Source organism: Danio rerio, chromosome 4 (assembly GCF_049306965.1).
Source record: "Danio rerio strain Tuebingen ecotype United States chromosome 4, GRCz12tu, whole genome shotgun sequence".
Classification (NCBI taxonomy): domain Eukaryota; kingdom Metazoa; phylum Chordata; class Actinopteri; order Cypriniformes; family Danionidae; genus Danio; species Danio rerio.
Window position 1 is genome coordinate 46223784 of NC_133179.1, and position 16690 is coordinate 46240473.

At 35.7% G+C, this 16690-nt stretch overlaps 1 protein-coding gene and 3 non-coding genes across 4 annotated transcripts; all 4 read left to right on the plus strand.

Moving 5' to 3' along the window:
• Positions 1-738: 738 nt before the first annotated feature.
• On the plus strand, positions 739-13071 carry LOC137490915 (uncharacterized). The gene is made up of 3 exons (XM_068219909.2): positions 739-768; positions 1331-1480; positions 10024-13071. Exons 2-3 carry the CDS (start codon positions 1396-1398, stop codon positions 10566-10568), a joined length of 630 nt encoding a protein of 209 aa, XP_068076010.1. The 5' UTR covers positions 739-768; positions 1331-1395; the 3' UTR covers positions 10569-13071.
• A 2748-nt stretch (positions 13072-15819) lies between these two features.
• Positions 15820-15892, plus strand: trnak-uuu (transfer RNA lysine (anticodon UUU)). Its single transcript has one exon. It is a non-coding gene; the product is annotated as a tRNA-Lys (tRNA).
• Positions 15893-16010: 118 nt separating this feature from the next.
• On the plus strand, positions 16011-16092 carry trnas-cga (transfer RNA serine (anticodon CGA)). The gene has a single exon. It is a non-coding gene; the product is annotated as a tRNA-Ser (tRNA).
• Positions 16093-16573: 481 nt separating this feature from the next.
• trnak-uuu (transfer RNA lysine (anticodon UUU)) lies at positions 16574-16646 on the plus strand. The gene has a single exon. It is a non-coding gene; the product is annotated as a tRNA-Lys (tRNA).
• The last annotated feature ends 44 nt before the right edge of the window (positions 16647-16690 follow it).

Here is a 16690-nt window from a genome sequence, read left to right on the forward strand (position 1 = left end):
TTAATATTTTTCTCTTTCTGTCTAATGGTATTATTTGTATTTGTATGTGTTTTTAGATATTTTTTCTTATGACTATGTAAATTATTGCTCTTTTTAAAGATCTGTCTGACTTTGTTATGATGTGCTTGAATTGTCAGTTTAAGCATTAATAGAAAAAAAGTTATTCTACTGGAGAAAGGTTTGTTTTAAAACTTTTACACATATATATAAAGCGATTGATTAAAGTTTCAGGTTTTTCATCCAATACTAAATGATGTACCTGCTGTTGACAATATTATTTTAACCCTTTATACAACGTAATACTATCTTACTCAAAGTAAAGAGGACTATTGAACAACGTGCGTTTATTAAGTGTCTTAATGAAGGTTTAGTTTATTAAATAGCATAATTTCACTTCATTCTAAGTATGCATCACTATATATAAGAAATGGAGTACTAGTTTTAATCAGCTCATTTGTGGCTGTTGTTTCTTGCTCGGACTTACCGGATTTCTTTTTGTTAATTACTCTCATATAAAGAAACTGTTGAAGAGAAGTTATTTTGTTTCTGTTCATAGTTTTATTTATTTTAAACAGGACATTTTTATTGCTTTGTTAATTTTTAACATGATAAAGTGTCCAAACGCAGAGAAAAACTATATATAATAAGTCATGACTCATGACTAAGAGTAAGTGGCAAAAAAGTAAAAAAAAAAAGACTTTTATTTTGGCGTGACTTGCGACGTCATAAGCCTGCGCCGCTTTCGCGCTGTGATTCAACTGGAGAAAGGTTTGTTTTAAAGCGTTTAGCCTTATATAAAGCGATTGATTAAAGTTTCAGTGTTTTCATTCAGTGCTAAATTATGTACCTGTTGACAATATTATTTTAACCCTTATACAAAGTAGTACTATTTACTAAAACTTACAGTAATGAGGTCTATTTTTTGAATAAAGATAGGATAAACCTTTTGTTCCGGAGAGGAAATTTGTCTTGTGCTAAAAAGTGCTATAAACAGACAATAAGATAAATAAAACAAACAAAACAATTAAGAAGATACTTGAATAAAGTAAAAGTGTGTATTAAGTGTTTTAATGAAAGTTTAATTGATTGAATAGCACTATGTCATTCCATTATAAATATACATCACTATATATAAGAAATGGAGTACTAGTTGTAATCAGCTGATTTGTGGCTATTGTTTCTTGATCCAACTTATCTGATTTCTGTTTGTTAATGACTCTCATATAAAGAAACTGTTGAAGCAAGTGTTGAAGAGAAGTTATTTTGTTTCTGTTCATTGTTTTATTTATTTTAAACAGGACATTTTTATTGTTTTGTTCATTTTAAACAGGATAAAGTGTCCAAACACAGAGAAAAACTCCTGCTGAAGCGACTGATCTCCACACTGTTATAAAGATGGCGTTTATTAAAGAGGAGAGTGAAGATGTGAAGATTGAAGAAACATTCACAGTCAAACAGGAAGATCTGCAGGAACAAACAGGTTGGATATCTTAAATGATATTTACTGATTTTCACTCTCAAAGACCAACTCAGTCATTTCATCCTCATTCAGATTAATATTAAGAATAGTAAATTAAATCCATCTTACAGCCCTGAGTGTGCTGCCTAGTTCTCTTATATGCACATTAGCACTCATTGAAAGAGGATTGAGTTTATTTCTTGTTACTTGTTCTCATGTTTTTTATCATTATTTTTATGTATTATTTATTACATAAATAATACATAATAATGTTATATTATGACATATTATTTATGTCTTCCATTTTCTCTACCTTCTTAAGGTTATTGCTTTTCTAGTTCTCCTTTTGTTTGTAAAGCATCCTTGAGCACTGGCGCTATATAAAATAAACAAAAACAGTACATTTAGAGAAGTTTAATTGAGCTGACGATATTTGACCTACAGTATTCTCATAGAAGAAATCTGCTATTACAGTGATAATGTTGGCTTAGTACTTTGTACTAATATGTCACGGTGATCAAAATTCCCTTTTTTTCATCAACTTTATGGGTTTAAACTTTTTTCTAGTAGTTGTTACTAGTTCTCACAGATTGTATCTGAGTTAGAATTACATCATTATTATAATAACTAATTACCAGGGCTATTGTGTTTAAACAGGGTTTCCATGGGGTCTTAAAACGTTGTAAATTCCAAAATCCAAATTTCAGGCCTTAAAAAGTCTTAAATTTACTGAAATATTGTGTTGTAGGTCTTAAACCTTTTCTTTTTAAAGGTCTTAATTTACTTTGTTCATGTTTTCCTACTCAATCTCGCCAAAACCCATACACTCACCAACAATCCATCTCAATACAACTTTCAACTTTTCATTCAAAAAGGTCATTTTAACTCTATTTCTCATAAAGGTTTAATTAATCTAACCTGGTGAAACCTGCAGAAACCCTGGTTTAAAATATGTCAAAAATCGTGGAAGCCCCAATATTAAATATGCTAAATTTGCTAAGTTTGTATTGTTTTGTTTTTGCTATTATTTTTATTGTGTTTTTACCTGAACTGATTGTTCTAGCTGTCCTGTACGGTGACCTTGAGCGTCATGAAAGGCGCCTTTTAATAAAATGCATTTTTATTGTCTGCAAGTTGTTTATTGAGATTAAAATAATATTTAAAAAACAAACAAATTGAAAATGAGATAATAAATATATATATATATATATATATATATATATATATATATATATATATATATATATATATATATATATACATACATACACACACACACACACACACACACACTCACAGTTGAAGTCAGAATTATTAGCCCCCCTGTTTATTTTTTTCCCCAATTTCTGTGTAATGGAGGGAAGATTGTTTCAGCACATTTCTAAGCATAATAGTTTTAAAAACTTATTTCTAATAACTGATTTATTTTATCTTTGCCATGATGATGATGATGATGACAGTAAATAATATTTTACTTGATATTTTTCAAGATACTTCTACACAGCTTAAAGTGACATTTAAAGCCTTAACTAAGTTAATAAGGTGAACTAGGCGGGTTAGGGTAATTAGGCAAGTTATTGTATAATGATGGTTTGTTCTGTAGATTGTCGGGAAAAAAATTGAAAAAAAAATGGGTTTAATAAATTAATAATTGCTTTCATTCTAGCCGAAATAAAATTCAATTCAATTCAGCTTTATTTGTATAGCGCTTTTACAATGTAGATTGTGTCAAAGCAGCTTCACATAAATGGTCATAGTAACTGGAACAGTGTGGTTCAGGTTTTAGTGTTTAAGTTAAGTTCAGTTCAGTTTAGCTCAGTTCAGTGTGATTTAATCATTACTGAGAGTTCAAACACTGAAGAGCCAATTCATAGATGCGTAGCTCTACCAATCCTGAACCATGCGAGCCAGTGGCGACAGCGGAGAGGAAAAAAAACTTCACCTGATGGGAGTGAAGAAAAAAAACCTTGAGAGAACCAGACTCAGTTGGGCACGACCATTTTAATTTCTCCGCTGGCCAAAAGTCTTGTGCAGAGCTTCATTCGCCATGGTTGAGGCTGGAAAATGGCCTCAGCGAAGACTCGTCTGTCCCTGGAGCGTCGCTGGAATCAGACTCATGTTCTCCACTCCCCACGACCATCAGCGCAGCAGCAGCTCAGGATATGGCCTGGTACCGGATATGGAATCCTTGGGATCATCTCGTCGCTGGTCTTGGATCCAATCAGTGACTCCGCATAATCTGAGGACCTCGGGATGAGTATCCCCAGGTGAAAATAGAGAATAAAGAGAATAATTAGCGTAGCTGCTGTTCATAGTGTATATAAGCAAGATGCAGAAGCCTGTGTGGAACCCGCTAGGTGATGCATTGAGTGTATGCTTTACTAAACAGATAGGTCTTTAATCTAGCTTTGAACTGGGAAAGTGTGTCTGAGCCTCGGACGTTTTCAGGAAGGCTATTCCAGAGTGTAGGAGCCATGAAAGAGAAGGCTCGACCTCCTTTACTTGATTTTGCTATTCTAGGTACTACCAGAAGCCCTGAATTTTGAGATCTTAAAGAGCGAGTTGGTTTGTAGCGAGACAGAAGGTTGGTTAGATAAACAGGAGCTAGATTATTTAGAGCTTTATAGGTGAGAAGTAATATTTTAAATTCAATACGAAACTTAACAGGCAGCCAGTGTAAGGAGGATAAAATTGGGGTTATATGATCATATTTTCTAGACCTGGTCAGAACTCTGGCTGCTGCATTTTGTACTAATTGAAGTGTAACATGCAAAAACAAATAAGACTTTCTCCAGAAGAAAAAATATTATCAGACATACTGTGAAAATTTTCTATATATAAAAATATATATATATATACATACATACATACATACATACATACACACACACGTTGCTATATATATATATATATATATATATATATATATAGCAACGTGTGTGTGTGTATGTATGTATGTATGTATGTATGTATATATATATATATATATATATATATATATATATATATATATATATATATATATATATATATATAGCAACCTACCTATAGTCTGGCACATTTGCTACCAACGACAAGTCAAGATTTAAAAAGAAAATAAAAATTGCATGATCTGATGTAGTGACTTAATGACAGTAAAAATCATGTGATCTGACCGGGGCTTTAGCTGTTGTATTGGAGTCGAAAGAATATATAAAGTAGAATGTTCTTTTAACAGTGCCGATATGTTTAAGTTTGTCCTTTTGCAAAATGTTTGTCATTTCTTTTCTGCAAATTAGACTTTTTTAAAAATATGCTTGATTCTTTAAAAACCAAAAGCAGTCCCCGTCAATTGGTGTTTTTTTTTCCATAAGATACACCTTTGTGACTGTTTTATTTTATGTGTATAGTCTTTAATGTGCTTTTTAATAATTTTATTCTTTTCAAAGCAGCACACAGACGCAAATTTATCCCTGAAAACGTAGCATGAGAGCAATGCACGTGCAATCAATTCCTGATCCTTTGCACACATTTTTAAAACAAAAGACAAGATAATTTAATTACTTTCAATGTGCTAAATATTTGTTAAACGATTATTAAAAAAAAAGCTTGTACACTTATTTAAACTGTAAACTGTCTGCGCCAAAAGCCTTGGGGTTAGTGCGTTAAAACATAGCACCAAGGTGCTCACGGCGACCGAGTTTGATTCCTGGCTTGTGGTCCTTTGCTGATCCGGTCCCTATCTATGATAACCACACTTTCCTGTCTGTAAAATCTCCACTGTCCTATCCAAATAAAGATGAAAACCCCTAAAAAATAATTATATATATAAAAAAAAAACTGTAAAACTGAATAAAGTGCATGGTAATCGGAAATAAAGGAAATTAGTAAATTAATCTATTTCGTTATTTAATGCATAAAATAGTCTTTTTAAAAAATTGAGGTAAATCTGAAACTTTAAATTGTGTTTTCTTTTCTTATAAATAATAAAAGTTGCATCAGATTGATGAAAACTAACCTGAATACCCGCGTGAACAGGGCCACAGTGACTTTTTATTTTTCATTGAAACAATTGGATTGTGTCTTCTGTCTACATGACTGGCAAACGCGTCAGGAAAAAATGGCTAAATCTCTGCGAATATTTTGTTAAATGTTTAGTAATGCATAGAAAAATGCAAAACAGATTTGTCCTGAGCTCATTAATGCCTAGTTCAGACTGCGTGATTTTAGCCCCGATTTTGGCTCGCCCACAGGTTTTGAGAAATCGCAGACAAATGCCTGAAATCACAGGCAAATCGGTGCTCATGCACGTGAGTGACAATCACACAGTATACTATGAACTATCAAAGACGCGATCTGAGAGAATCGCCGATGAGTCACCGATGCGTGTGAGATATTTGGCATGCTAAATATCTGGAGCTGTCGGCGATTCAAATCATGCCGTGTGAATTGAGTTTTGACTGAAAATAACATCAGCGATCGCCTACAGCCAATGAGAGAGCGGCATTCACTTGTGTGTGCGTGTGTGTATACCTGCTGCAGGCCAGCGGGAGGCTGGGGGAGAAGTTAAAAGCGCTCTTTTTCGGTTTATTTGGACCCACAAAATGGAGGAAAAACTAGTGGAAGTTAGACAGGAGCAACCGTGTCTGTTTGATGTTTCATACAGAAAGAAATTAGTTTTATCAACGTTGAGGAGAAATGGCTAATTCCCTTTAAACCCAGGTGAGCAAACATGTACATGTTCTACCCCATTAAAGGCTTCTTTCTCATTATGTAGTTAATAACAAAAGATATACTACGTGTTTTTGGCTGTGAGACGTAGTTTGGACGAAGTTGTTGCGATTCTTCCTATAGTAAAGTCATGCAATGTGAAAGTCCCTGTCGCCGATCCATCTTGCAGTGTAAACAAAGCAGCGACGAAACGCTTGCCCAGATAGTCATGCAGTGTGAAAACATCTGTGACACGACTACTTTTAAAATCATGCAGGCTGAACTCGGCATAACCTACTGATGACAGCAACTTTGAGATGGTTTTTAAGGTAGTTAATGAGATTTGTTGTGTTACCTTGGGAAGTTTGGACTGAACAGGAGCAAAGGCTACCTGATCAACATTACATTCCTCGAAAAAAAAAACACTTGCAATCTAGACGCAGTCACCTCATGCTTGTGTTGCGCTACAATCCATAAACTCCACTCATTAAAATAACGGCTTGGTGTTTATACTGTAAAATCATGAAAATATTTAATTATTGGTTGTGGGCCACAAATATCGTTATTGTGAAAGTAAAATGATTCATCGTGCAGAACTACACCCTTTCATTGTGTTCCTGGCTGTTTTTAACCCATTGACTTCTATTATAACCACATTTTTAACCACAAAGCCATGGCACCAAATAATCTTGGATTCTAGGTTGTTGGTGTTTTCCCTGTTGGGAAGAGGTAAAACATGTTATTTTTACTGTTGATCATCAGTTGGCAGCATTAACCCTTTAGATAGGCCTGTTCAAAAAGTTTTTGTCTTTTATATGGAGTTCAGGGGACCAACAGTTTTATCCCAAAAATCAGACGAAGAAGAGCAGGAGTTAGAGATTCAATTAAAAGAAAGTTTACTGTAAATAGTTTGCAGTTTCATCAGCAGAGACCAGCTTCAACACTCGCAAAAAAGTTTGTAGACCGCTCTACATACAATCTCAGAATACCAACTATTAGACTCTTAAGTAAGGGGGTTGAAGACCGCGTGTACACATTTTTATGCGTCTTCTCCTCATAATGCCAAAAAGAACTTGAATTACAGTTTTAGTTTTGATCGTACAGATCAGATCAATACATCAATCGAATCTGTTAAGTGTCTAGTTTTTATTGTGTACACTCACAATGACAACAAACGTGTGCTTTTGCAAAAAAAGGATAATTAACAGTGTAGGCATTCTCTCTTTTCTCTCTCCGCGTACTGTTTTTACAGGCTTTGTTATTACAGTCGTCTGCAATAGACGCACACAACATGTAGACTGTGGTCAGAAAAAACACATAATTAAAATGAACAGAAACTCTGCAAATACTCAACAAAGAGGCATGAGAGATATTTCTATAGAAAGGTTGATGTGTATAGTTTTGCATTAACCAGTTCAAGTCAAAAACAAATAATCTCTTTTCTTGTAATCCGTATAAAAGTAAGGACTGGTACAGATTCTCCTGTATCGCCTCATTACAGCTATTGTGATGCCGCCCTCTGTGAGCGCTCTGTTCATATGGAAATAAACTGAGGTGAGGCAGGTAATAATTTTCACGCTCCCCGAGACATGGCATAAAACGACAAGCTTTATCATAGATGCGCATGGTACACGAGTGAAGGAGCACGACTCTGATGACGAACGCATACATTTTGAAGAACGTCTAGACCTAGCGGAGGATAGAATTTATGTCGGGTAAGTCTTTTATTCTTACCTTCTTGTAGTTTCATTGCTGTACAAAGTGTATCCTATAACTTATATAGCATATAATGATATTCATAGGCCTATATAATAAAAATGTTATATGAATAACTATTGAATTAATTAAACAAATATTTTCAAGTACTTTACTATAGTGTGGTTCAAAACAACTTCATTATTGACTATAAATTACTAATAATTTTTTTCATGCGAGTTTGATAATCTTGTTTGTGGTTGATAGTGTTAAAATAGAGTTTCTTTGTTATCTGCATTCTGTTCTCTCATTAAGTAAATATGCTGACCGTTGTTTACAGAACAGGTGTTGTTTATAATTTCTATGTGGTAACTGAGTTTATGAGGTAAATTCAGTACTAGTATCAGTGAACATCACAAAAATGTTAATAATGTAGTTTATGTAATCAGATTGTTTATTTTTTTCAGATGTGAAAAAGCGTAAAAGAGAGACTGATGCTGACATGGCTCCACAGGCTCTGAAATTTTTCATGAATCTGGACCACAGCTAAAACCATGTGATGCTCACACTCGGCTTTTACAAACCTTACACCCTTAATTATCTCACACGCTTCATATTTACATTGTTGATTTGCTCTGAATGTGTCTTCTGTACACAATGTGTCGTGTAAATTCCAGTGCAGGCCTTAAGTTATACGTAAAGTGTATTTATCAGTAGATTTGCTATATGTAAGTTTATATAGTTTACAGAGTTGTATACAGTTTACTGACTCTCACAAGTGTATCAAGTTGATTTGTGTGATAACTAAATATATTTTAAATAAACTGCAATCAAAAAAATATATATAAATAAACTTTTTTTCCCCCTCAGATTCTTTCTTGAAACTCTTCCCCCTTACTGTACGTTCACAACGAAAGTGGCGAGTGCGTCAAAGGTCGCTCTGACCGCCCTGGCGACAACGCTGCCTGTCTTTAGCTGTGGCGGCGAGAGCGTCAAAATTCGCTACATTGATCTCGTATTTAAAGGGGCCGTTGCAGCATATCTTATCAGTTACATTCCCGCATAAAACCATACTTTCTAGCGTGAAAATGTTGCTCACTTATTGTCAAATTTGTTTAACAATGAGAGATCAAGTTGCATGTGATGTAGATTTGCTTCACTTAATTATCCAGTGTGTCCATATGTCTAAAATATCCTGAAGCAGCAATACTGTTTTGTATTGTCGCATGACATTCAGTTTTTTTTAAGAAAAAAAAAAAAAACGTATAACATTAATGCACGTCAGTAGCTCGCCAGTAACATTTTAAAATATGTTCCAGTAGAGAAACATTGCAAATAATTATAAATTTGGCGACCGCAATAAATAAACCCTTGGGAACAACTGTGGTCGAAACCAAAGTTCACAGGAGAACTGTGTTCTCTGGACTCCTCTCAAGCGGTGGACTTCTACATTCTGATTGTTTGCCGCCGAACTGCGTCATAGCTCATTACCATAAAGCTGACTTGATTTCAACTCTCCTCGACGCCCACACCCGCAAAGACGTGCCACTCCTCGCTGCTTATCGCTGCCGGCTCTCATTGAAAATAAATGACTTCCGGCTACATTGACGCCCTCGCCGCTTTCGGTGTGAACGTACAGTTAGTTACAAACCAATTAAACAATGTTGACTGTCATCACAGAAAACACCAACAATTATTAATGCATGATTATATGCTGTCATGGCTTTGCAATAAAAAAATGTTGTTATAATAGAGGCCAATTGAGAAAAAAACAGCCATGAATATAACGAAAAGGGAGTAAATTTGCCCAGAGTGTATTGAGGTTTTTTATTTATTTTTTTATTTCAAAGCATTTTCCCAGAATATGTCAAAATAAGATATCCCCAAATATTGGTTCGTTTGCTAAAACGCAGAGAAAGTTTCAATTTACTATAACTTCTGTTAAGCAGCCTTGACACAATTTACATTGTAAAAGCACTAGATAAATAAAAAATGAATTGAATTGAATCTGCTTAAATGTGTACACGTTAATGGACCAAACTAAGTATGATCTGATTCATTTTACATTTATTGTGCATCAAAATTACAGTGTGTGTAGCCAATGTGTCTTTACACGTTTCAGCTCTTGATGAGAGTTTTTAAGACTTGGTGAAAAATAATGTTTTTTTTTTTTATTTCAGACCTATTTGAAGAGTATGAGTGGAGTAAAGAGGAGAAACATCATGTCAAAATTGAGGAAAAATCGAATTTACAGACTGATGGTATTTTGAAAAGGAGAGACAAGAATCGTTACACCTGCACTCAGTGTGGAAAGTGTTTGGCAAGCAAAAGCAAACTTAAGATTCACATGAGGATCCACACTGGAGAGAAACCATTCACATGCACTCAGTGTGGGAAGAGTTTTCACAGCTCATCACACCTTAATATACACATGAGGATCCACACTGGAGAGAAACCATTCACATGCACTCAGTGTGGGAAGAGTTTTAGCCAATCATCATACCTTAATCTACACATGAGGATCCACACTGGAGAGAAACCATTCACATGCACTCAATGCGGGAAGAGTTTCAGCCAATCGTCATCCCTTAATCACCACATGAGGATCCACACTGGAGAGAAACCGTTCACATGCACTCAATGCGGGAAGAGTTTCAGCCAATCGTCATCCCTTAATCACCACATGAGGATCCACACTGGAGAGAAACCATTCACTTGCACTTAAGCTGTGGTTACACTGGACTTTTCTCCCTATAGACTTTCATTCATACGCACGAGAATGCGTCAGACTGGAAACGCAAGTTTGTGCATCAAGTTTTGCAGTTCACTCCATTGCAAAGTTCAAGCTTGATGAACTCTGACCTTCAAAATTGCATCACTTGACTGTGTGAGACCAATCGAAGATAAAAACATGACCTCTCTGGACAGAAATGTAAAATATGGACCAACCGTTCACTTTTTTTAATGCCTAATCATGTTTTTTAATCCCGCTCCTTTTCACAGCTCCTTACAACATAATTTTGCATGCTCAAACTCTACTGTGACCGCAGATTCGGTGTGGGATTAGTTTCAGCAACTCCTCAGACCTTAATAAACACATGAGGATCCACACTTGCAAACCATTCACATGAACTCAATATGGGAAGAGTTTCAACCGATCAGCAAACCTTAATGAACACATGAAGATTCATACTGGTGTGAAAGAGTACGTGTGCTTGAGTGTGAGAAGACTTTTCTAACAGCTCCAAAATTGAAACTGCATCAGACGATTCACACTGTTACAAGAGGTGTAATCAGTTAACACATCTGAAAACAGAAAAGAGGATTCACACTGGAGAGAAACTATACAGATCTGATCAGTGTCTACAGAGTTTTGCTCACTCGGCGCAGCTTAAGAAAATGACATGAATGCAGCAAAACATTTTCTCATGTGCACAGGATGTTTCATGTCTGAATAATGTTTGAAAAGGCTGAGTGATGGTATACTGTTTTTTTAACACTCCTACACTGCAGTAGGTGGTGTTGGATATGTGTTGCACTCCTCGTGTTTACCGCAAACACAATGATGACGGCTGAGAGAAGAACAGTTTCAAAAACATCTGGCAAACAGCACCTCAGCGGCTTAAAATCTCTTTGCAAGTGATTGTACAGGTGCGGATACATCTGTACTCCACTCTCCAGTGTGTCATGTAGCTGGTGTTGTTTTGGATAATGTTCTCTGTCTGACTCCCTGAATGAGAAACAAATCAATGGGAAGACACCGCACATTAAAGAAGGTGGAGCTCCAAGGCGGTTAGTTAGCAGTATACCAGGGACTCAAGTTTAGAAAGCCCATTCAATTGTCCTGTGTTGCAGCTTTTATCAGTAAAGTTTCTTTACTTTTAGGTTCAAGATTCTTTTTAGTTTACTACATTTACTTTTTTGAGTAGAATACAAACTTGATAAATATTTGATGATTTAGGCAAAGCGACAGTTATTAAGTTTTACAATATTAATACTGTTACGCAAGTGCGTATTGGGTTGTTTCTGTGCTGCTGTGTGTGTGTGTGTCTCTCTTTTTCCCTCTCTCGTCCTGTCCCGTTCCTGTTTCCAGGTTACCCCGCCCTAATTGGACGTGCTGCGTGCGTGCGCTGTGGTTGGTGCTGGGAGAAGTCAGCATCTTTTGAAAAGGAACCGACGGAGTCAGATCGCTGGGGGGAGAGACGGAGAGTTTTCTAAGAGTGTGGAAAACATATCATAGTGCTCCTGGTTGTTTATAAATTGTGAACATTAAGGTGTTCTCTCCCTTTTTCCTCTCCCCTCCAATTTTTGTGACTGTCAAATACTGTTTGATAAAGCTGTGAGCTGAGCGCCGTAGGGGCTGAGTGCCATTTACTTTGACACTGATTTTCTCGTTTTTTTCGTTTAGTTAAGGAGTAAGGGCAGTGTTTGTAATTTATTTTCTTCATTTATTTTTGATTCAGTAGGTAAGTTATCTTCGGGGTGGAGTTAGTAAATGTTTTGTTTGTTATTTTGGCCTTGCTCAGCCCTGAAGCTTTTTGTTTGCACTCATTTATTTGTTTATTGTAAATATAAACCTTTTCCACCTTCTCACAATAAAATAACCTTAAAGGTCATTAAAAAATCAAACCTGCTAACTGTTTATTTATTTTCTCTATAATTTTTATGTTCGACTTCAGCCCTAGACATTTTTGAGGTCGTAACAATGTCAAGGTTTACAACATCCTTCAATATATAGTATATATAGTTTTTACCCATCGGATTCAGTGACCTAAAGATCAGATCAACTGTATCTAAACATGAGTAAGTCTGGTCAATATTGCTTTATAAAAGAGGAAGGTAATGGACTGACACATAACCTTTATCCTTTTGTTAAATATTATAATCAGTCAGCATATGAGGTAGCCTAACATATTTCAATGGCAATGAATTTTATTTCTATTGATCAGCAGGCTATATACAAATAAAACATCTCAATAAATTAGAATATCAGCGAAAAGTTGATTAATTTCACCATTTCAATATCATTCATCTATTGAATAAACACTTGAAATATATCAATCGGTGTGTAATAAATCTATATAATTTAGGAGTTTCACATTTTTAAAACAAAAAAACATAGCATACGTTAATGCTTTTATTAAGTATCTGTACTGTATATGACATGGACCTGCTGGTTAGTTTCTGCAGTGGTTTACATCTGTCAAATTGTAAAAGTAGACTTTTCCAAAAAATTAAATAAATAATTTCCTACTTAATAATATTAATAATAATAATAATTATAATATATAATAATCGTCGTCATCATTAACATTATTAATATCATTATTAAAGTATGATTTTTTTCATTTCCTAATAAAATTAATAAAATTTAATTTCATTTCTTAATAGGTTCATGAAAGAACTTTAATAGAGTTATGATATTTTATTGTTGTTGTCTCCAGGCGGCTGTTCCAGAAAGCAGGTTATGTGACATACCCGGGTAAGTTTGAGAGTAGATAACCTCAGCTTTGGTTCCAAAATCAGAGGTAACATCTGGGTATGTTAAGTAGCCATAGCAACTTACTCTCTAAAGATAACCTGCTCCGGAGCAGGTTATGTTTAGAGAGTAAGTTGCTATGTTCCAGAGTTTGTCTGTTTCAGAGAGTTTACTGAGCATTGCGTGCTCTTTTGATGAGAATATTTATGGATGTGGACACACAGATACAAGTTTTTTCCTTGTTAGAGGGTTATAAGTGCATAGTTTTTTTTCATAACCAAATTTATAATGTTAATGTATTTAACAAACCTTTTTGAAATCAAATGTGACAAACCGCGGGTCTGCGCTTACCATAAAAAACATTCAGTGCAGCTATTTGTATTCGCGTCAGGGCATTTTAGGCAACTGTACAATGTGGCAGCATGAGCACCTGTACAGTAAGCCTGGCACTGAACTGTTTTTTACACTTTTGTACAGTTACTTGGTCATAAATCGCTGCGTATAATTACACAGTTGATTCAGAGCACGGCAATAGTGTAGTGGACAGTGTGTTGTTAATGAACCACGGAGCTCACAGCGGGGCAAGTTCAAATCTAGTAGGAAAATATACCTATAATTTAAGGTGTAGGACGTCGTTCATATGTATACATTCATGCACACACACCTACATTGTTTAATATAATATTTTTTTCAGGGTTTCTAAATGCTATTGTGTGCATTAATTGCAGCCAATTTTAAAGCTCCATCAGTCACTAAAGGACACTGATAATATGAAATCTGTCCATAGTATAAATGTGCAGGTACAACTTAATTTTCTGTCCTCAATCTTTTGGTGTTTCAACTATTAAACTCATTACTGCTTCATCCTACCAGCACATATGGGATGACCCCACCTCATCAGTATATGTTGAGGCTGTATAACACAAATATAGTAAAAAATAAATATATAAATAAATAAAGCAAATGTTGCTTTACACAATGTTTATTCTTATTATATTTGTATTATACAATAGAATCATTACTAGGCACTACATTGTTACTTGCTGGAGGACAAAAGATACCCTTTTCTGCCTTTTACGATGACACGCTATCTGCAGCCTGACCCAGAGGAAATCTCAGTGACCCAAGCAGACAAAAGAGATGAAAGAGTGCTGAGAAATATAATTAGTCAAAAAACTGTTTAATCAAATATTTTGGTCTGTTCATTTCTTCATTTCCTGAAATAAATTGAATGATTTTTTTACACTGCTTTATACACGCACCTTTCAACGTGTAACATATATAAATTTCTCACCTTAAGGTGATGCTCATGTGACTTTATTTATATTTGAAGATGGACCTTATACAGCTACTTAAGAATTTAAAGTATATATATATATATATATATATATATATATATATATATATATATATATATATATATATATGTATATATATTGTGATCCAAGAGCAATATTCAAATATGGAAAAGTGCAGACAAATTCTTACACTGCTTGTTAGTTGAAGCAGAAGGAACTTCGTCTGCATGCAAAATAAAAAGCATAAAAAGAACCTAAAGCTACCTGACAACAATCACTTACAACAGGGACAGATTGTGTGGTTTAAGTCAAAAACTTAGCAGTTAGACAAAAAAAAAAGCAGTTAGACAGGCCTCTTTCTATTAGCTGCATGACAGAAAGAATATTCTAGAGTGTTAAATAAAGAGCTCCAGTAATTAAATATGACCTTTTAGGAGAATGTTTCTGTGTTTAATGACTTTGGACAGAGTTCTAGCTCCAGAAAGATTACAATTTCTATAAGCCTTATTAGTCAATACACATATAGTGGCCTTAAAAAATTAATGGCAAGAAAAATAAATGCATGAATGGTTACACAACATACTCAAAAGGATGTTAAAGAGAAGTTTAATTGTTCATTACAATGAATAAAATGGAGGGTGCCACGTGTAATTTAATGAACTAACAAACTTTCTTATTATTTATTTTTTCTTTTCTTATCTTTTTCTTATTCTATATTTCTTTCCTTCGTTGAAGCAGATATGTAATCTCTGTGATTAAAACCTCCAGCTTCGCCTCTATTGCCTTTTTTCTCACCGTGACTTTCTATGGTGACTCGTGAATTCGGCGATCTACTGAAAATGCCTTCAGGTGTGTGCCGTGCACTTGCATTAACCCGCGGTTATCTTCAGGAGGTTGATTTAACTAACTCTTATCACCTGTTTTGGAACCAACATACTCGCGGTAAGCAGGTTTTGGGTAAATCAACCGAGAGTTCAGGTTTAGCAGATGGTAAGTTTACCCAGCTTTCTGGAATACCCCCCTGATGTCTACACCTACAACAACCATTAACCCAAACCTCACAGTAAACTGTTGTGTTTTAGCAACATCTACACCAACCATAAACCTAAACCCCACCTCACGGTAAACTTTTGTGTGCCGTAAAGGTCTGCGCCCACCACAACCCAACACTTTGCCTGCTTGTAAAGCCAAGCCATGGAGCCTGGATAGCTCAGTCAGTAGAGCATCACACTTTTAATGTGAGGGTCCAGGGTTCAAGTCCCTGTTTGGGCGTGTAAGGCTCTTTTTGTGGAGCCACAGCTTATGCCGTTGAGATGTCGCTTGCCGAAAGATTTATCTGCATGCACAACAAGTGTACTAGACATGAGGACATGACAGTCCAAGCAGTCTTGTAGTCGTGGCCGAGTGGTTAAGGCGATGGACTCGAAATCCATTGGGGTCTCCCCGCGCAGGTTCGAACCCTGCTGACTACGTCCAGGCAGTGCGCAGGATTTAGTTTGTGACATTCCATGATTGTTTGCAACTCCATTGTTTCTTGGGAAAAGGGTTGTGCTGGAAGGGAAAAGCACCAAAAATAAAATGGCAGCGCATGCTAACTGACTGCTCTGGGGGCATTCAATTTTTAAAGACATATGACAGAGAGTGAAGGACCAGTGGCTTTCCCGTAGCTCGTCGTGATAGTATAGTGGTTAGTACTCTGCGTTGTGGCCGCAGCAACCCCGGTTTGAATCTGGGTCACGGTAGATTTTTCAAGGTGACATTGGAGTTGCACTCTGTGTTGCCATTCGTAATCTCGTCGCAATCTTGTCAACCTTAAAGTAACCTGTTTTGTTTTAGCAACATCCACACCAAACATAAGCTTAAAACCCCATCTCACGGTAAACTTTAGTGTACTGTAAAGGTCTGCGCCGACCACAACCCAAACCTTGCCTACTTGTAAATTACTGTTGTGGAGCCCGGATAGCTCAGTCGGTAGAGCATCAGACTTTTAATCTGAGGGTCCAGGGTTCAAGTCCCTGTTTGGGCGTATGACACTCATTTTGTGGAGCCACAGCTTTTGACGTTGAGCTA